General features: G+C 39.7%; 1 protein-coding gene across 1 annotated transcript; it reads right to left on the bottom strand.

Annotated features, from left to right (window-relative positions):
• Nucleotides 1-329: 329 nt before the first annotated feature.
• LOC107563870 (uncharacterized) lies at nt 330-21419 on the bottom strand. The gene is made up of 11 exons (XM_016248838.1): nt 21359-21419; nt 17360-17516; nt 16598-16650; nt 15999-16263; nt 11158-11362; nt 10891-11060; nt 9486-9630; nt 5183-5359; nt 4977-5103; nt 929-1510; nt 330-634 (listed from the first exon to the last, which is right to left on the bottom strand). The coding sequence occupies exons 1-11, from the start codon at nt 21417-21419 to the stop codon at nt 330-332; spliced, it is 2247 nt and encodes a 748-aa protein (XP_016104324.1).
• Nucleotides 21420-21750: the final 331 nt, after the last annotated feature.

The following is a 21750-nucleotide window of genomic DNA, read 5'->3' as shown; positions in this document are numbered from 1 at the left end:
CATTTTGACACGCCGGGATGGCCTGCCAGGCCTCGGCCCTTGTGACAAGGGGTTGAATTGGTTCGGGCGGTGGGTCACTGTGAAGGGACCCAGGGCTCGCCGTGATTGGAAGAGGAAATTTGCTTTCTTTTTGAGTGTGTTTGTGTTTTATTTTGTCCGCTATCACAGCGGTTATACACTTGGGCGCTAGAACAGGCTCTTTGCATGCAATAAACACATTTTTCCCAGCACCCAGAACTGAACGGGGCGACTGGGAACACATACGAGGCTGTTTGGGGGGTGGTCCGGCCGCAGCGAGACTTGGCCCCCTCCTCTTCCTTCCTGAGGGATCAGGACGGCTTCTGAGGCGTAGGGTCCGGCACAATCTTGGGCCGGGGTCCCTGGCGCTTCGGGAAAGGATAGCGCTTTGCAGACCGCGAGCGCTGCCTGGGCTCAGGCCGTGCAGAGGGCTGAGCAGCAGGAGGCGTGGTCTTGGCTGGCTGTTGAGTCGGTGCAGGCTTGGGGCGACTGGCAGCAGCTGCAGAACTGGAATGCTTCGGCAGGAAGTGTCGTATGGCTTGGGACGACTTCTGTGCAGCCGTGAAATGCTTGGTGAACCCTTCCACAGCAGGTTCGAAAAGGCCAGCGGGAAAGACTGGGGAGTCAAGGAAGATCTTATCCGCTTCTTTGATACCCGTCAAATTCAGCCACAACTTTGATCTCCATCAAATTCAGCCACAAGTGGCGCTCCAGCACCACCAGGCTGGCCATCGACCTCCCAATGGCCTGTGCAGTCATCTTTGTGGCGCGCAGGGCCAAATCGGTGGTGCTGCGCAGCTCTCTGAGCGCTGCGGAGTGTTCTGGCCCAGACTAATCCGTGGCGCAAAGGAGCTTCGCTTTTTGTACACTTGGAGCACCGTTATAGAGTGTAACACAGACACAGCCTGGCCTGCCGAGGTGTAAGCACGACCAGCGAGGGCTGAAGTCGTTTGACAGGGCTTAGAAGGATGAGCAGCCTTTGTCTTCCATCCGATGGCCGCGGGGGTGCAGAGGTGTGCAGCCACCGCTTCGTCCGGAGGAGGCAGCTTATCGTAGCCCTTCTGCGCAGCGCTGTCGACCGTAGTGAGGGCGGGAGAGGCAAAGGAGCGTAAACGCGCTGAGTAGGGGGCACGCCACGACTTCGTCAGCTCGTCGTTAACCTCTGGAAAGAAGGGTGCAGCTTGCTGAGGAGGGGTCTGGTGGCATCCCAGCAGAAACCACTCGTTCAGGCGACTGCGAGTGGGCTCTTTAGGTGAAGACCACTCCAATCCAAGCTCCTCCTCTACGGCTTTTGATAGGACATGGATGAGCTCGGTGTCCATACCAACCCTGGCGTCGATCGGCTCCACAGACGGCAAGGGGGCGGGGTCAGCAACGGAGCCCGACCAATCCACATCGTCCGAGGCTGCTAGGGACATACGGTCATCAAGCGGCTCATCATCCAATCCCCCAAACGAGACCAGGTCGCTCGCGATGGCAGAGGGGCGCTGGTCTGGGTGGGAGAACGAGACGTGGGAAACCTCTCTTTGTGGAGAGAGTGAGGTACGCTGGCCTTGAGCCGACGTAAGCTCACTCACATTTGAGCGCTATAATCCTCTACCCCGCTGTTTTTTCCTCACAGGTTCCTGGAGTCGCTCTCTGAAAAGAAAGACTTTAAAAACTATCATGGCTCACAGACTGTTGTGAACACTGCTGCGCTCTATTTGTTTTTACAGACCACAAAGTAACGGGTACTCTACCTCAATGTGCCTTATATAATTTAATGGATATTACTGCTGGTCTGGAATAAATAGCAGTGTTATTGGAGATACACTCATCCCGTGCATGATTCTTTAACTGGAGTCAATCCATGTTTGCCAGCTATGATACCAGACATTGAGTAAATGTTGGGAGGTGCTACCTAACAGTGAATGACGTACCGGGTCGCTAAAGACCCGAGGTATGCATTTAAGGGTTAAAGCTGAACAGCACAATAAATTAATATTTAAACTTTCTGTTGTTATTATTGAAAAACAATGAATTAAACATTATATTAGACATTCTCACTACTAGTACTCTAATTTAATTCACAACATTAAGCTGACACTGGAAGACATTTTTCTGCAGATTCTGAGAACTGATGTTCAGTATTCACTTTGATATGTTGTTTTATTAAACATTTTTATAAATGGTAAATTATTTGCTTGGAAGAAGATAACATTTAAATACTTATTTACATAATGATTCAAGTGATACCTGCACATTATTTGTAATTTTATACATACAACACATACACATCACATAAAACACATATGATACTCATGATAGGCCTGACAAGTTCAACTGGAGATGCTTTTTATTTTACAGCCTCAGTATAAATGAACAATATAAGTAAATCATAATACTACAACAACAGGTCTGTGCAAATTGCAATCAATTAGATCATAATTTTAAAACATAAAAGAGGACAGTAATGATGAGGATGACAAATATTTTTATGAACATAAAAATAATGTAGAAATAGGCAATGAAACAATTACAAAAATTTTCTTTGACAGTAAAATCATAATAGAGAGATGGTAACACACTAAACCATAGTTACTTATAGTACTTTGTTAAGAAAATGACACATTATAAATGTGAGAATAGTATAGCTGTCAGGAGAAACTACCAGTACCATGTATTTGTTATGATGTTTAAACAGATAAATATATGATAAATAAAAAGTGACAACATTTCTGTGACTGGGGTCTCACAAATGAGTAAATACAGAAACTGCAGCAATGATGTACAACACTGTTTTAAATGGGTTTTATTTTAAAATTATGCAATAAAATTCAGTCTAGTTTTTATTAATTTAATTAAGAAAATGATTACATTTTGAACCATTTTATGACATTAATAATGTAATACTTATTACATTATGTCCAGCTATTACAGTATGTGTACCAACTTGTAATAACTAAGCATACTAAAATAACTGCACTTAATCTAATAAGTATTACATTATTAATGTCATAAAATGTTCATCATATAATTTTTTTCACAATGTAATAAAATCTTGAGCTCATAATGTAATATTTTTTCACAATGTGTAATGCTTATTGTATGAGAAATATATTTATTACTTATGAAAACTGGCAACTTATAATGTAATCACATTACATAAGAAAATACCATAATATAAAACAATTTTTACAATATAATAATGATCTTTCAGTATAATAAATCTGAGCACAAATCATAATAATAGTTTATGTAAAATAAGCTATTACATTAAAAGAAAATGAGGCTTTTTAGGCTATATTGCGAATTATTATTTTTATTGATTCTTTGATCTCATTGATCATTTTGAGTCACTTTAACCCAGAAACACATTTTAGTTATGTACTAAATTTAAAAAATAAATAAATAAAGTTTACACTTTTATGTAATTCTAGTTTTTTTGTGTGTTTTTTTTATAGATAGTTATTTATATTCTACAGTTATTTATTTTCAAACCCCAGACATAAAAAATGGTTCACCAGGATGATTTAAGGAAAACTGTATATAAGTCACATTATAAAATAAAATAAAAATAATAAAATTGTTTTCATAAAATCATAGTCTATATATAAAAGGAATAAATATGCTAAATATATTTGACTTGATTAACAGATAAGCAAAACGAAAGAAAAAACTGCAATATAATATAGTATATATAGTATAACACTTTATTGTCAAATTAAATAATCTTTTATATTGTATTTTAATTAAAGCCTTAGTGTCTTTGGCTGATGTATATATATATATATATATAAGAAGTAATGTACCGTGATAATACTAATAATATCAATATCATTATCAATAATAATAATAGCATAATCTCATGCTATCTGAATTAGACTTAGATTTTTAAAATGTTCTGTAAGGGAATGCTAATGTTTTTATGTTTAAAAAAACTATTACAATTATGACATTGACAATATTTTTGGTCAGTTTATAATGTAATAGATTTCTCATTATGTACAAATTAATATTATATTATGAGCCCAAGATTTTATTGAGAAAATGATTACGTTATGAACATTTTATGAAATTAATAATATAATAAATATTGCATTATGTGCAGTTATTACAGTATGCTTAGTTATTTAAAACATTTCCTTATTAAGACAAGGGGGTATATTCCTCACTCCAGGTTTTAATGGTTGGGTTAGGTTTTTGAGGGGATGAGATTCTAAAGATGAAATAAATCAAATAAATATAGAAAAATATAACAATGTTAAAAAAGTGAAAACACTTGCTTAATTGCTGTGAAGCTTAATAGTGAAGTTATTATAGTTGGTTAAGTAAAGCTAATATGCAACCCTGCAGGCTTGTTGGTTGAAGTGATGGTTATTAGGTGAATGAAACACAAAATATGGCCTTGTTATTACATTCAAGCAAGTGTATTTTGTAATAAAAATAGCAATTGTACTGTAGAACGTCAAATTTTCTGACTCTTAAAAAGAAAAAGAAAATCTTAACATGTTTAGGTATTTATTGCTGTGCCAGCTTAAAAAAAAGATTTCCGAACAGAGATATAAACGAATGAGCTGAAAAAGAGTCCGCAGTAGAATTCAAAGTCACAGAAGAACTGAGGCATCAGAGGCCACAGCAGCACAACGAAGAACATATTGAACATCTTCTGCAGAATCATCTTAGGGAGAGTACTGAAATATACACACAAACACACAATATTTGACTTGTGGATGTGGAGTGTAAAGCAATTTTCTCTATATCGTGTGTAAATTAAGTCATTAGTGTTTTAAGATCTTTCAGGTTATCTGATTCAAATCATTTGTGATCGAATCAAACAACCGCATATAACTACACTGTATTTACAGTATGTACTGTATATATATATAGAATAAGTACATGTGTGTACCTCATCTGTCTTCTTCTCCACAGTGTCCAGACATAAACGTACTCCATTACTGTCATTGCCATGGCATTACCAATGACAATCCATGATATCCAGTAATGAACGCTCAGCCATTGCCAAGCAAAGTCAATCAGTAGCACATAGGGCATCAGAAAAACCTTCACACGAAACTTCACCCACTGAAGTTGGCTTGGCTCCTGCTACAAACACACAGTTACTCCCTGTTCTAATATTTCAACTGTTGTAAGTTTACAATGGGGAGAGATCTCGGACACAAACCAGTATGTTGTCAGGTGGGATATCCTGCATTGCATTAGTTATGTGTGCAGGACAGCAGGTGTGTATGAAGGGTAGAAAGGTGTCTTCATAATCAAACAGGTACAAGTAGAGAAAAGTGAGACGTGGAAATTCTCTCAGACCAAACTGGAGAAACAGTGATTTTCCTAAATTTGCAGCCTTGACCAGGAAAGAGAATTATACACACACAATCACAAAAGTTATTATCCATTAAAAGAATAGGCAGTAAATATTCTTAATCAAAGGCTTAATAAACCAGTTACTAAAGAATGGACTACAAAACATATGACAAATAAATAAATAAAGCATTTGTGTATGTTTTTGGACTCCACTCCCTAATTTAAACACACAAAAAATGTGAATTCTGATGTGTTAGTGGCCTCTTTCAAATTTAGATAGGGTGACCAAATTTAAAATGGGACAGTTTGAATGTTCCCACAAAGCTTGGAGTTTAAGGCAGGTGTGTCCAATCCTGCTCTTGGAGGGCCAACGTCCTGCTGATTTTAGTTCCAACTAGCTCCAACTTACTTATCTGGAGGTTTCTAGTGAGACTGAAAACCTTGATTAACTGGTACAGGTGTGTTTAAGGGTGCTTTCACACCTGGCTCGTTGTTTCGGAACCTGGCGTGTTTCCCCCCATTTACCTCAGTTCGTTTGGGCATATGTGAACACGGCAATCGCGCTCGGATCTGCGCCAAAACAATCAGTCCGAGATCGCCTGAACGAGGTGGTCTCGGGTCGATGGAGCGATTCGGTTGTAGTGAGAAAACAATCCGATCTAACGGACCAACGAACCAGGTTATATCACAATGTATAATGGGTAATTACATAAGCTCCGTGAAAAGCATTAGCTTTGTTGTTTTGCTAATACTTCAAAATGAACCATGTGAATGTCTGTGGGTGAGCACGTCTTCGCCATTCAAAACCAAAGCGCACCTTTTCATTTTATAATGCCATCTTATTGCTCTTCTTCCTAGTATGTGCATTTTAAAAATGTTTTCCCGATGAATCCTGGACTCCTGCTCAAAATGATAAATTAATATAACGACACCTATGAAAAAAACAAAAAAAACAACAATAATCCCGCGAAGCTGTTATTGTTCCATCCTGACGGATGACAGCTGTGACAGCTCAGTGGAATCCCGGAAAATAAACCGTGAAACTTTGACCAATGAGAGAACAGTTTACTCGCGCATGACTTGTGTTAACAAATTTGGTCCGTTTAGAAACTTTGCCGTGTGAAAGCGAACCGCACCAAGAATAAAAAGCAACATTGTAATAATTTTTATCCCCGTTTCAGAACAAAGCAATCGATCTACAGGTGTGAAAGCACCCTAATTATGACTAGGAGCTAAACTCTGCAGGACACTGGCCCTCCAGGAACAAGTTTGGACACACCTTCTTTAAAGCAACAACACACTAATGCATTACGATGAGTAGTATTTTAAACAATCCATTTTATGTTGACTTTATAGACTGCTGTTTTGCAGAGTTTTAAACCAACACCAGTTTATATATATATATATATATATATATATATATATATATATATATATATATTGAGCCCCTTGTTCGAATGCACTGAGAGTTCGCCCATTTTTATTTACAAGGTGCCCCTGTCCATGTTGCAGTGTGGGCTCCCCGTTTGGAGGCAGCGACAGGGCCAATTTTTGCAAAATCTTCCCTGCCACTCCAAAATGTTGGTCGAGCTCTCCCAACTGTTTACAGGCGGGGCCTACCCATCCAAGATTTCCTGTTCCCATTGGATGCTGCGCGGGTCTTCCAACTCAATCAAGCAGACCAAATCCAGGTAGGGCTCTCCCGTCCCATTGGAAGCAGTGAGAGTCCTCCATCTGGTGTTTCGCATCGTGCTCCTTATTCATTGGCAGGGCTCACCCATCCAATGCTGCAAGTCGCAAGCTCCCGTCGAACACTGCATGGGCTGTCCTGGTTGCTCTGCCTCCTCCTCGCAAATTCCAACCCATTTCTCTTCGTGGAATGCAATTTTGTGGGGTTAATAGACAAATTTATTCTCTGGCTGCTGTCTCATGCTCATTTGCTTCTTAGGGGGAGTTCTCTGGGTTTGGGCTATATTCCGAGCTCGGAGCCCTCCCTCAGGACAGCACGCCAAATGGGGGCAGTCGTGGCCTAATGGTTAGAGAGTCGGACTCGTAACTCAAAGGGGGAGTGAATGTACAGTGCTCTCTTCCACCTTCATTACCATGACTGAGGTGCCCTTGAGCAAGGCACCGAACCCCCAACTGCTCCCCGGGCGCCGCAGCATAAATGGCTGCCCACTGCTCCGGGTGTGTGTTCACTGTGTGTGTGTGCACTTTGGATGGGTTAAATGCAGAGCACTAATTCCAAGTATGGGTCACCATACTTGGCCACATGTCACGTCACTTCCACATTCAAATATGCTTACTATTTGCACAATCTGATTATATGTAAGTGCCAACTCGTGAATTGAATTATTGTATGGACACAAGCCTTGTAGTGCAGTGCACCTCGTAAGAGAAAATTGAGAGGAGGGCATTTCTAACAGTAAAATTTCTAGGTTACGACTGTAACCCTGGTTCCATGAACTAGACACTGTGTCAGAATGTTGACAGTATGTGAACACTTGACCTGCATCTGAAGCACGTGTGAAATGAATCCAATCTCAATGGCGAAACATAGTCCTGTGACAGATGATGGACGTTAACTTCTTGTTTATTATTTACTTATCTATGATGAATCACTTGTTGTATTCCTCATTTGTAAGTCACTTTGAATAAAAGCATCTTTTAATTGAACACAGGTTAATTCTGTGGAAAAGCGATCCTGATGGAACTGCAGCACTGAAATAATTGGGCAGCTGATTCATCCTAGAACCTATCGACGACAGTATTGACTGTGTCGCCAAAAACCCAGGAGAAGAACTTTTCCCTCTCTTTTATTCCTGAAAGGTTCACCCAGAGATGCCTGGAGAGACAAATCTCTGGCCCAGCACAGCTCTTGCCCACCCTCCAACCTTCATGCATGTCCTTCAGCAGGTCAGCCTGGTAGGTCAACAGCAGGTCAACAATGCCACCGTATGCAGACACCCCAGCAAGACCTGCGGTTGCATAAGCTTTACCCACCAAGGATGTCAACTCTTCATGGCTTGGTTGGTAGCATCGGAGCCTTTAGGGACCATGCTAACTCAGGTGAGGGATAGCTGGGCATTGCCCCATACCCCAGTTCATTTATTCCACAATCAAGGAATAATTTTAAAATGAAGGACAAATTATATGGGTGGAGAAAGGATTAGTCTAGGATCTTGACACCTCTGTATGGAGATCCAGAAAGAAAGGTAGGCTTTGACACAGAGGATGTGATTTACTAGACAGGAAGTGCTCATCTAACTTGCTCTTGTGATGCTCTTTCTTCTCAGCTGGTCAATTGATGTTTAATTTGGCTACAGCATGGGTCACAAGCTCCACAAGCTCCTCGTAAGCAGGGGAGAAAGATGGCGAATCCTTGAACTTTCTTGCCTTGATGCTAACAGCATCCAACTTCACAGTGCTAGATATAGCCAACATCGGCCTCACTCGTGGGCATGTGCCTGGCCTCCCTCCTCAAAGACAGACAGGTGGGGGATTTTTCCTGGCAGACACTCACAATCAACACAGCCAGCTCCCTTGAGAGCTGTTTCTCCATGCTCCTCTTCTATATAGACCACACACAGATCAAGTGTGTCACCTCCCCTAATGTAGCGTGGATGTGGGCAGTGGAGTATCCTTCATAAACTCCAGAGTTTTGCAAACGAGACTGGAGTGATTTTACACATGCTTCAGACACAGGTCATGCAGAAGCATTCCTGTCACTTAAGCATTCTGACATAATGTTGAAGTTCCCTCAAAGGGGAAATTAAAAACTCCACACAATGGGTCAACTGAAGCAGGAGAATTTGCTCCAGGCTCAAGAAAATCAGAGCCAACTGTATAATAGGGGTACTTGGCTATAGGAATTTTTGCACAAGGAGATAAAGTCTTCACATGAGTTCCAAATTTCTTGCCAAGTGGCAAGGGCCCCTGAGGTCAAACATCGTTGATGATTGGGGAACTCAATTGAGGTTTAGCAAACAAACAGAGGTGGGTAAAATTAATGAGTGACTAGAAATAGCACAACTGTTAACTATTTATTTGCAATAGACCAATGCAGACTTTTAGTGACTTTTGAGAATTCTCATTGAAAATCTTGATTTGACTGAGCTCTTTACTGAATGAAAAACAGATAATTACCAGAAAAACACAAGACACACCTTGTACTCCCAGAGGTTTTGTGGTAGTTTGACTTTGAGCTCTTTGATTTTCTGGATTTCCTCCAGTATGACCTGTCTGTGTGATGGATTCTTAACATTGAATGGAGAAGCAGACAGTTCTTCGTCTCTGAGATGAGCTAACAAACTGAAAAAACCCCCCACACATATCAATGGTGATAAGTAAACATTACCTATTGTAACAAGTGTATACATGAAGAATATTATAGTTTCAAAAAAAAATGTATTCCTATTTTGCTTTTTAGTGGTTTGTTTTCATTAGTTTTCAATCTATGATTGAAGTCTCACATTTCAAAATTGGTTGGACTTTAGCCTTTAGCTTTGATTTTGGCAAGCATTGTTTCAACAACCATAAAAACATTTATTTCTGTATTGTAGTTGCATCACTGCAGTCTTTGACTTGATCTCATATTGACAATAGTAGAGTCAAACCACTAACCACCTAAAGCCGGCACACTGTACGATTTATAATAATCCTTTACGATTGTTGTTTGTCAGACTGTACAAGCACAAACATGATCCTCATGGCACGCTGTAGGATCTCAGCTGTCATTAAAAGGGTCATGAACTGCCTTTGCTTTTTATTTTGTACTGTTCTCTGAGGTCCACTTATAATGTTATCAAGATTTTTACATAAAAAAAACATCATAATTGAGAAGTAATAAGGTATTTTCTGTCCTGTTTTTAACCCCCCTCATCAGAACGCTCTGTTTGAATAGGCGTGGAGGATTGTAGACTCGGAAGTAAATGCTCACCGATATGAAGCTCTTTCTCATCAACTATCAAATACACATAAGGTTATGTCAAAAACACACAAAATTCACAAACGCAGTAGGTTATGTCAAATAAATAGACAGCGTGCATGTGTATCAGTATATGAGATCTGTGAAACAGCATCTCTAAACCAGGCCTCTCCCCCTCTCATTTTTTGTGTATGCCTCATTTTTAAAAATTTTAACGAATTATTTAAATGAGGGATATTGTGATGTGTACATTTCCAGATAAAAACTCAAGACCACAATCAGGCGTTTGAGCAAGTTCAGAAACAGTACTTACTGAAATAGAGAATAATTCCCTGTGAAATGGGCTTTGTGTTTTGTAACTGTGCAGATCTTTTTTCATGTACAAACAGCAACATTACGCACTAAAAGTTTTAAATGTAAAAAAAGCATAATAGGACCCCTTTAAACATGTTTTATGTAATTTTAATGTGTGAAACATTGTTGACAATGAATTAAAGCCAGTAAACCCTATAATACTGTTTTTTCCCCCATTAAAACATGTTGGACACATTTTATTTCAAATAACTAATAAAGCCATAAATGACACTAAAATGAAAAACAATGTAATAATGTTTGAATTGTGTTTCCGTGTGGATAGTACCCACCTGCCATTAATCTGTGCTCTGTGGAACATTTCTCTGTACTGATTGGTCCAGGGACCCAGATGCTCCACCCACAGAATGACATCATGGGATTGCCACCTGTTGATTGGCTTCTGGACCAAGATGTCATAATTAGAATCAGCACTGATCCAGTGATATCGCAACAATATAACCTAGAAACATTCACAAGGTGTTATGTCCTGTGCACAACCGAACCCCCATCAAGAACTCTTCAATCTTTGAGTATGTATATGAGAAAGCGCATCTCACCCCCATGCAGATCAATGCCATCATGACTCCAGAACAAAAGCTGTTTAGTATAGCTTGCTGTAGGCCTTCTGATACAGGAATTTGTTGCTTCAGTACCTGCCCATACTGTTGGAATATCTGGAGAAAATAATGGAACCGCTGGTTACGCTGGAGAACCCTCCTCCGTCTGCTTATCTTAGCTGGAAACGTCTTCTCCACTGCATCCCTAGGACACACATGTGCCATATTAAATAATGCATTGAATTAGCATTAAACAGTACATATCCATGGACTATGGTTTCGCATTCCTTAAAATATTATGCATTTACTGGGCACTATCACTCTGAGAATCACTGGATGCATTCAAAAGCTGGAAAAGTTCCAAACTGATAAAAAAAACAGTTTCAAACTGTTCAGAAACAAATGCAGACAAATAGCACACTGGAGGTTAAATCAATTAATAGTTAGGGAAGCTCCGTTCCTGCCTCGCCCTCCTCAATGACGAAGGAGAGTTTGTTTCTACTCCCTGTGGTTTGGGTCATGTGTCCGCCGAGGTGGTGCACCAACTTAGAGCATCAGGCTTGCAGATGGAGCTGCTGGAAGAACATCCTTCATTCTATCCCCACTTATGTCCTTTAAGCCATTTTTCTTATAGTTGTACTGGCACTCACTCATAACATCAATGGTACATTTCCTACAGTATTTAAGCAGGCCCAGATAACCTCACTGCTTAAGAAACTGCTAAACCCAGCACTTTTAGAGAACTACAGACCAGTATCCCTTCTTCCATTCATTGCAAAATCACTTGAGCAAGTAGTGTTCAACCAAGTCTCTGCATTTCTTGCACAGAACAACCTGCTTCAAAAGTGGCCACTCAACCGAGACTGCCCTGCTCTCTGTTGTTGAAGCTCTGAGACTGGTGAGAGTAGCTTCCAAATTATCAGTACTTGTCTTGCTCGATCAGTCTGCTGCTTTTGACACCACCATATCCTTCTGTCAACTCTCATGACAATGAGGGTTGCAAGAACTCACTCCAGTGGTTCGAGTCTTACCTCTAGGTATGATCTTCATGGTGACTTGAAGGGGTAAGGTGTCTTAAGCCGCAACATCTAGGTACAGGGGTGCCTCAGGGCTCAGTGCTTAGACCACTTCTCTTTTCTATCTACGTGTCGTCACTAGGATCTGTAATTCAGAAGCATGCCTTTTCCTATCAAAGCTATGTTGATAACACACAACTCTACCGCTCACTCCAGCTGGATGATCCAAAGGTAGCTGCTCATATCTTAGCCTGCATGACAGACATTTCTTTCTGGATGAAGGACCATCACCTTCAACTCAATCTTACCAAGACAGAACTGCTTGTGGTTTTGTCCAACCCAAAACTTCACCACAACTTCTCCATTCAGCTAGGCGCATCAACCATAACTCTTTCCAGGACAGCCTGGAACCTTGGGAGTTCTCATGGATGATCAGTTAAACTTCACAGACCACATTACTAAAACTGCCTATTCCTGCAGATGTCTTATACAACATTAGGAAGATCAGGCCCTTCCTGTCAGCGAATGCTACACAACTCATTATCCAAGCTCTTGTTCTATCCAGGCTGGACTATTGTAATGCTCTTTTGTCAGGGTTTCCAGCATGTACTATCAAATCTTTGCACCTGGTCCAGAATGCAGCAGTGAGAGTGGTCTTCAACAAGCTAAAGAGAGCGCACGTCACACCTCTCTTCATCACTTTGCACTGGTTGTCATTAGCTGCTCACATCAAATTCAAGGAACAAATGTTTGCCTACAGAACAACCACTGGTTCTGCACCCCTATACCTAAACCCGTTACTTCAGACTTGTGTGCCTTCCAGAAGCTTGCATTCTGCAGTGAAAGTCACACTGTGGTGCCATCTTAAAGAAGCATTAAATACCTTTCACAGACCTTTACCTGGACTGTTCCCTGCTGGTGGAATGACCAGCCTAACTCAATCCAAGCAGCTGAGTATGTAGTAGCCATGGTCAAGAAACAGCTAAAGATGCATCTTCTTGGTCAACACTTGACCCATTAATATTAGCACTTTCTATTCCATTGCTACGTATACTGTGTTAGATTAACTAGGAATTGTCACAGCACTTACTTGTTGTCATTTTACTGATTTGTTTGTATTATCATCTTTTGTAAATCGCTTTGGACCAAAGCATCTGTTAAATGATTAAATGTAAATCTAATGTAGAATTATTACCCATCCACAGGAAGTTCCTGAGGTTCGCTTTTCGGGGCGGGGGAGCTTACCAATGTCAGATTCTTCCCTTCGGCCTAGTTTTGTCTCCTCAAAACTTCACCAAGGGCATGGATGCAGCTCTGGGTCCCTTGTGACTTCAGGGCATCCATTTACTAAATTACATTGATGACTAGGTTATTTTAGCTCAGTCAGAGGAGATGGCAATTTGACATGGAGATGTCGCCCTCTGTCCCTTCTGGACTGAGGTTAAATCACAAGAGTGTTCTGTCTCCTAGTCAGAGAACTATGTTACTCTGGGTGATTTGTGATTCGACCACAATGTGGGAACAGTTGTCCCCTTCCTGGGTGGATTTCATTCTCGCCATGGTAGACAGTCTGAGGCTAGGTCAGGAGGTTTCTGACCTTCAATACCAGATACTGTTGGGTCTTATGGCTGCAGCTGCCAGTGTAATTCACCCTGGCTCCTCTGAAAAGGGTCACTTGCCACAGGCTTTGGTCGCTGGGATGGCCTTAATCTCTCTTGGCACATCAACTGCCTGAAGATGAGGACTGTGTTTCTAGTATTAAAACATTTTCTCCCAGATCTCAGGAAAATATTTAACACCCATCAAATCTGAATTTAGGACAGCATCCTTCGTATAGCAGCCCTTAATTGGTCCTTCATGGAAAAATGTAGGCACAAAGGTCTCAGGTGTGATCTTTGATTAAATAAATACGCATCAATTTATGCTTTATTGTTATTATGCTGTATTTTTATGTATTTAATATTTGTTTTACTTCAGTAAAATTTTTTTTAAAATACTCCAGTAAGTACCGACCATAAATCGGAACCGACTGGTTTTTGCTTTATTTCGGTTGATCCCTGGACTGCATTGCATTCATTTTCCAGAATGTCATTTGTGTTGAAATATCACAAAGTCTGTAAACGGCCAGAGATGCTGAAGATGGACACAAAGAGGAGAAAATAATATAGCAGGCAGAGCAAGCTTAAAGGGGTCCTATTATGCTCTTTTACAAAGTCTTGATTTTGTTTTGGGGGTGTACTAGAACAGGCTCTCATACTAGGTTGTTCGAAAAACACATTATTTTTCACATATTTTACATTATTAAAACACCTCCCTCTCCAGTCTGGCATTAACAACTCGAATAGTTCCTGTATCAAATGAAGGCCCGCCTTCTGAAATACGAAATGTCCTGTGATTGGTTAGCTGGGGCAGCGTGTGTTGTGATATCGGGAAATGTCATGCCCCTTACCATAGCCGCCTGCGAGCTTCAGTGTAAATATTGCGTCTGTCAGTTCGTCTGCCTTGGGAAAGCTAGCGTGCCTCAGACATAGTGATAACACTCGTTGTCTTCTCTAGTGCAGCTCAACCAGGTCTCGTCCCATTCATCGATATTTGTGATATCTCAAATCCCGGAAAATATGCGTTGTAGTCCAAATGAGTCGTTCGTTGTAGTTTTTGAAAAGTGATTTCTGTTAAATAAAAAATCTCCTTTTGAAGTGGACTTTGGATTTTGTAACTTTGCAGATCTTTTTTATGCTCAAACAGCAACATTATAGACTAACTAAAGTTGAAAAAGTGAAAAAGCATAATAGGACCCCTTTAATGCTCACCATGCACATAATATTGGAAGAAAATCCTGAATATTGAATTGAGGTGGAGTTTACATGAATGTATCTCCGAGGGGAACATCTTTGTTTGGATTGTGATTAAAATGCAGTGGTTGCCTGTAATTTTCAATGACTGCAGATAGTTCTGCCTGTAATAGAGCATATACTCATACTCTTAGATCATGACATACTCATAGATCGTGACTTGACTCATATTTTCATTCTTTCTTGTTTGTTGCTTAAAACAAAACAAAAAAATTTGGCAGTCGGTATCAGAATTGGCTAATTTTCTTGTAAAAAATCAGCTATGTGTGTGTATATAGACGGTTTCATCGGGCGCATGCTCATGGCCCGAAGTTAACTTCCGGTCTGTGTTTGTTCATCAGTCTGGCTATGGCTCCGGCTACAAACGCAGTTAAAGTTAAGGTGATGAGTAGACTGAAGTTGGGCTCAGGTGGTTGTGCTGTGGGATGTGTTTCCCATACATTTATTTATTTGTGGCGCTCGCCACAATATCAAAAATTACAGATTTTCCAAAAGGCTTCGTTGAAAAAACATGAGCACATACTGCACATTTAAAAATCATAACGAGGCGCTGTGTTTTTATTTCACTGTATTTCTGAAGGAAGACTATCTTTAGAAAATTTTCGATGTCATTTTCATTTCATCTGGCATGTTATATGCCTGATAAAGCAGCGTTTGTGAGCTCACAGCTCAGTGCTGATTTGTGTACAGCCGTTACTGGGGAAACCTCAGTTTCTCCCGCTTTAAAGTACCTCCTGCTGGCAGAGAATTAATTAGCATTTTCAGTAAGTCCCTCCGATTTACGCAGCAAACATATTTTGCTTGTTATCAAAAATAATCTACTCTAAAGGGACTACTTAGCTGTTGTCATTGATTCTATTTGGAAGTCTACCGGAAGTTAAGTTAAGGCCACAAAAGCACGCATGCGCAGTAACGTTTGTTTATGTTGTTGCCGTTGAAACCGTCTATACATAGATAGCAATGGTTCTCTCACCGAAGGAGGATGTTGATTCTGGGAAAGCCCTGCCATCTCTCTCTGCATTCTGGACACTCGTTCCGTCGAGAGGAATGTAACCATTCTGCCAGACAATGGCGACAGAAACTATGGCCACAGTTAAGTGTAGTAGGATCTACAAGGACATCATAGCAACAGTGACACGTAAACTCAGGTGCTGACAGTTCTTCCATGTCCTCATCTAACTCACTGAGGTCCGACTCCATTGTGATGCATTCATCTGTCATCTTGTCCTCGTACAGAACTGAGTAAAAAAAGAACATAAAACTGAAAGTGTTTTAATAGCATGTGCAGGTTCAAGCAATGATAGAACATCAAACAATTACAGTTACATCTCTCTAACTTCACTAATTAGTTCAGTCGTTCCCAGCCTATCAAACAGATTTGTTTAGCAGATATACATAACAAACACATATTTTGTGCTGTGATCTTTGTACTTCCATTAATTTTGATCTCTTCCAACAACAGTACCACATGAAACACACACATTTGTCCGCACTCACATTTGTATAAATGTTGGTATATAATTATATGTGTATATATTTATATATAATTATAATTATAAATGTGAATCTTACTGTCAAAATCGTGGCTGATTTTCAGATCTTCAGGTCTCATCAGGTCACTGTCACTGAGAATAAACAGAAACAGAAAGTATTCTACTTGTGCACATGACCAAACTTAAACAGAGACACCTGACAGAAATACTTTCGGTTTTAGATTTCAGTTGTAAGGTACTCGATTGCCATGACAATACCTGTACATTCAAACAATTTAGGCTTTTCTTACACTAAACTCAAAGTGTTTTACATAGTGAAAAGGGAATTCTTAATAAATACAGAGTTCTGGCATGAAACTCTAGATGGCGCAGTCCGATAGGTTTAACTCAATCTGACCTAATGACATCATTATCACATGGCACAGCTGATTGGTTCTCTCATGTATCAGCAGCCAATGAGCTCGCTGCTCAACATTCAAATATATGACTGGTGCTTGCTGTAACAGTTGCAGCTTGCTTCAGAAACCCTCCACCTTCCCCAGCTCCACCTGTATAGATCTGCTACGAGGTGATTCATGTATGCTATGGGGTTATTTCATGCATGTTATATATGCAGCAGCAATATTTCTTACATGCTCACAGCAGCATGTTGTGGATGTATTGGCAGCAGCAAGTCTCTGTACTTGCTCTGCCACAGCAGCAGCGTAGCAGATCTATTCTGCCAAGACCAAATACATTAACATTGTCATGTACATTACCATGCCAATCCTTCAGAGAGTTGTCATGACAGAAATGTAATGTAATGTTTTCAAATACAAATGGATAAAATATGTCTGCTTACTTTTTAAAGGAATACAGTACATTGTAGGGAACATCTTGAAGCACTACTTCCTGGAAGGACCCAAGTAATCCCAGAAGGTGCTCTTTGGTTGGGTTTGAAGCAACTATCATAAGAAAGGAATCAAGGCACTTCTTCTTGTCCAAAACAGTTAAAATACCTTTATTCACATTATGACTATCACAATTGAAACATTAAAAGTGACTAAAATACTGCACACTTACGCATTTTGGCCTTCAGCCTTCCTCAGAGTGTGTAAGGTATCAAATGAATGACAGGTGTAGGTATACTTAGTCTGTGACATTGGGAGAAATCAAAAAAGCCATTACAGGGGGGACATATTGTTAGCTATTAAAAATTATGATAAAAAAAATAATAAATAGTAAAATAAAAATAAATAGGGTAATCCATAGGGTAATCTTTGTTTCTTGTACGAATTGTAGTGTTGGGTTCGAGTCCACCTAAATCGATTCCACGTCTTTAAGCATTCGAGACCGAGAACATAATCCAATAGGGCGAGACTAGAGGGATAAATCCAGGTACACAGGCAAAGATCAGAACACGAGAAAACAGACAAGGCAAGACTAAGATAAGGCTAGGAAAACTAAGCAGGCTCCGTAAGGAAGCTATCAGCTAAACAGAGATATACGCTAAATAATACTCGGCGATCAGAGCAGGAACTGAGTGGGTGTTATGTAGTGTGTGTGATTGGTCTCAGGTGAGAGTGTGATTAGTGAAATGGTGCATGGGAAATGTAGTCTGTGGTGACGTGCAACAGTCAGTGTAGTGAGAGAGTCAATATGATGGACGAGTGAGCTCTAATGGCGATCGGATGGAAATCCACGGACCGGATTTCGTGACATCTATATAGATGAGCCACACCTACATATATTTATATTTATTTACTATAGTAATAATTAGTATATAAATAAAAGAAATATTTTTCACTGTGGACATGGGCTTCAGGGCTAAACACTAAGGACTTTTCACTAAAGAAAAACAGTTTTGACCACAAAGATGCCACAAATTTGTTAGAAACATTCTTTTTATATAAAAGTAGAAACGGCCACCATATTTAAAAAATATTTCAATACAACAGCAAAAACTAATACTAAACTAATGTAAGTAAAATGTTCTCAAGCTTATTGAAGGCAAGTAGCAAGTCTAATTATTAATTACGAGCAAAAGGATAAATAAATATATTAATCAAAATTTTTTTACGTTTTTCAGATAGGTCTATATAGCTAGTATAGGCTACAACAGAAATAGCCTACTACATACATTTAATGAAGTAAATTATGTAAAAATAAAACACTACACAGCAGTCTTCACTGCATGCATTAAATATAAATGATTCTTATTAAAGTTACTAAAGTGATTCAGTCAAGAGCAGTGAGTGATTTTCTCTTTTTCTTTTGTTGTTTGATTAACATTTATGATGCAGTCGGCAGCAGCAGGTTTATGCTGCTGTCGCTTTAAGACCTGACGCACAGATCAAATATTTAGACACATCCGTGATTTCTCCCAACTGTTCAGGTTCACTTAAAGGGGTCATATGATGCGATTTCAAGTTTTCCTTTCTCTTTGGAGTGTTACAAGCTGATTGTGCATAGATAAGATCCCTGAAGTTGCAAAGACTAAAGTCTCAAAACCAAAGAGATATTCTTTATCAAAGTTAAGACTCTGCCACGCCCCCTAAAGTATTTGCTATCGACTGTTCAAATGCGGAGTTTTGCGCATCGTTTATCATAAACCGCCAACTGTTTATCATGGCTGCTGGAAGTGCATTCTTCAAGCATCAATTCAGTCGCATCTTTCTAGGCTCTAACTTAATATGTTAAGGTAAATTTGGGATTTCTGCTTACTAAGTGATTTGTATATATGCTTGCCTATCTACACGGCCTGAAATTTGGTGTGAGGTTGCGGGTATTGTGTTAACTTCTGTAAGTGCCACGTTCGGTAAATTTCCACTCACTTATGAGACGCGCGATCTGCCCCACTGCCTCGTCTCTCTCTCGCGTGCGTTCTGCAGCAGTCACTTGGATAAGTTGTTGTTGAACTTGTTGACTTTTGATGAGTTTGAGTGCGTGATGCACGCTGTGAAAAAGTGTGTTGGAAACACAAATTGAGGACCAATCTGCACCTTATTGATGACCCGTGGCGTTAATATACTGCATCTGTGCCAGTGTGTGATGTAATAAAACTGCAACTCGTTAATAAACGTTTTTTTTTTTTTTAAATGTATCCATTTTATCCGCCTTCAATTAGTAAGTGCACTCGCACATAAACAATGTTCAAGTTCAACACTTTTTGTTCCATTCAGTTGTGGATGCTGCTGATTCACGGAGACCGCCGCGGCTCAGCAAAGAGACATGCGTGTGTGTGTGTTTTCCTTTGAAAAAGTTTCCCCAGAAATACTTCGCTATTTAATGCATTTTTCCTTACAAATTGTATGATCAGCATAACTCTGGTTATGGCTCATCCAGGTGGATGCTGCACACTGGTGGTGGATGAGGATATACCCCCTGATAATGTAAAGCGCTTTGAGTGCCTAGAAAAGTGCTATATTAAAAAATTTAATGAATTATTATTATTCAACAATTCAAGTAAATGTGTAAAAGGTATGGCATGATGCCATCCTTCTAGAACAATGTGCATTTGTAAAAAATTGTAATAAATTATCAAGTTTAGTTATTCTTTTTTCTTTATTGGCAAAACGCTAAAACTGGCACAGTTTTGGAGAGAAATGGGCTCTCATTTTAACCCATATCATGGTGTGTGATGCTGAACTATGAGTTTCTAATGGTGTTTGTATTTGCACTGTTCTAAACATTAATATTTTATTTGCAACAACAGCGTGCTGTCTCAGTGGCCTTACACATGATTTTAAATCTATTTTTTCAAACTTTATGATTTAAATGGGGATGATTGTACTGAGAATAACTTTCATCTTTTCTTCGACTGAATACTGTTTCCGTGCTGTTTTGATGTATTTTAAAGAGTTGACAGTCAAAATTAAAACTGCTGGATGATAGATACTCTTCATTCTTTATGACAAACAAGATAATGTGAATTACAGAATGTACAACGTTTATTATGAGGGGGTAGAATCCACAGCGCAGTACTCACTACTCATTACTCATAAGTACTTTTAAATAGGCTACTTTTTAATAAGTATTTTTACTCTACTCGCACTAAATTTTTTGGAAGGTAATGGTACTTTTACTTGAGTATATTTTTTCAGTACTCTTTCCACCACTGATAGTCTCCAAGAAGGGCGTTTTGATATTAATTTTGTGTATGTAGCAATAACACTGACTGAGAGGCGCTTTCGGTGAGCGCGCTTTGGGTGTGTGCGCACAGAAACCCATCGGCTTTCAAGTACTTTTAAAAAAACACATGCAAATACTGAATATCACTTTTGTGATAATGCATTGAGTCGGTGACATTTCCGCCAATTTGTCCCTGGACTCGGTTGGACTCCCAAAAGCTCGAGTCTGAGTCAAGTCCGGGTAAAAATACATCTGAGTCTGTGACAAGTCCAAGTCTGCTAAAAGTTGTACTCGAGTCCGAGTACCACAACTCTACTGACCATGGTGCAAATAGGCTCCTCTGCCACCCCTGTGAGCTGATCTAGCAGTCCTATGGGGGGAAATGCAGTAGACCAAAAAATTATTTTTCACGCGAAAAAAAAAAATGGACATAGAAAGATAAGTTATTAAAAAGAAAAAATACATTTGTGTTTTTGGGTTGCAGTATGTATCTGTATAAAGTATATTTGCTGTATGCTGTAAAATACAAGTGGACTACTGTATTATGAAGCATTACAGTAAGTATAACAGTACATTGCACATTGGTGGACATACCCATTCTCGCTGAGAAATGTTTGAATTATTGAGGACACGGTCAATCTCCTAATATTCGGCTGGACCCTTCGGCCCACCACAGCCATGATTGACAACATGGTCCACAATAGTGGCCCTTATTTAATCTGATATGTACCTATGTCCTCTGTTTTACCTCCGTACTCTTCCACACTTCCATTCTTACTCCTCTTCTTCATCTCGGCTGTTGACCCTGTTTGTTTCCTGGTTGTTCATCCATTGTCAGAATTTGTAACACTGTGTTGTGCTCTGCCTATATATGCTTGCCAATTGAAGGTTCATGAGACGCACCTTTGAGCTATTTTAGTGAACATGTTGATCATTGGTTGATCTAACACTTTACATTCCCTTCATTAGTGAAGTCAAGATTCACCTCCACAATTAATCAATTCAGGGCACATTTACAAAAAGTCAAACAGAAATGTGTGGAAAATATGCTTGACCATTTATGACAACTAGTTCAACCATTCTGCATTTAATGACTTATGCAAGGAACTAATGCCTACATGT

The sequence above is a fragment of the Sinocyclocheilus grahami genome, unplaced genomic scaffold (assembly GCF_001515645.1).
Source record: "Sinocyclocheilus grahami isolate Dianchi unplaced genomic scaffold, SAMN03320097.WGS_v1.1 scaffold893.1, whole genome shotgun sequence".
Classification (NCBI taxonomy): Eukaryota; Metazoa; Chordata; class Actinopteri; order Cypriniformes; family Cyprinidae; genus Sinocyclocheilus; species Sinocyclocheilus grahami.
Note: the sequence above shows the minus strand (reverse complement) of the source record. Positions and strands in the feature narration are given on the sequence as shown.

Excerpts from the sequence above, each read along its gene's own strand:
- LOC107563870 (XM_016248838.1), bottom strand. The coding sequence starts at position 21,419 with ATGAAGAAGAGGAGTAAGAATGGAAGTGTGGAAGAGTACGGAGGTAAA. Across the intron at positions 16,264-16,597 it reads AATCAGCCACGATTTTGACA|TTCTGTACGAGGACAAGATG; the intron begins GTAAGATTCACA and ends TTTTTTACTCAG. Across the intron at positions 1,511-4,976 it reads GATATCATGGATTGTCATTG|ACCAGCGCCCCTCTGCCATC; the intron begins GTAATGCCATGG and ends TCTCCCACCCAG.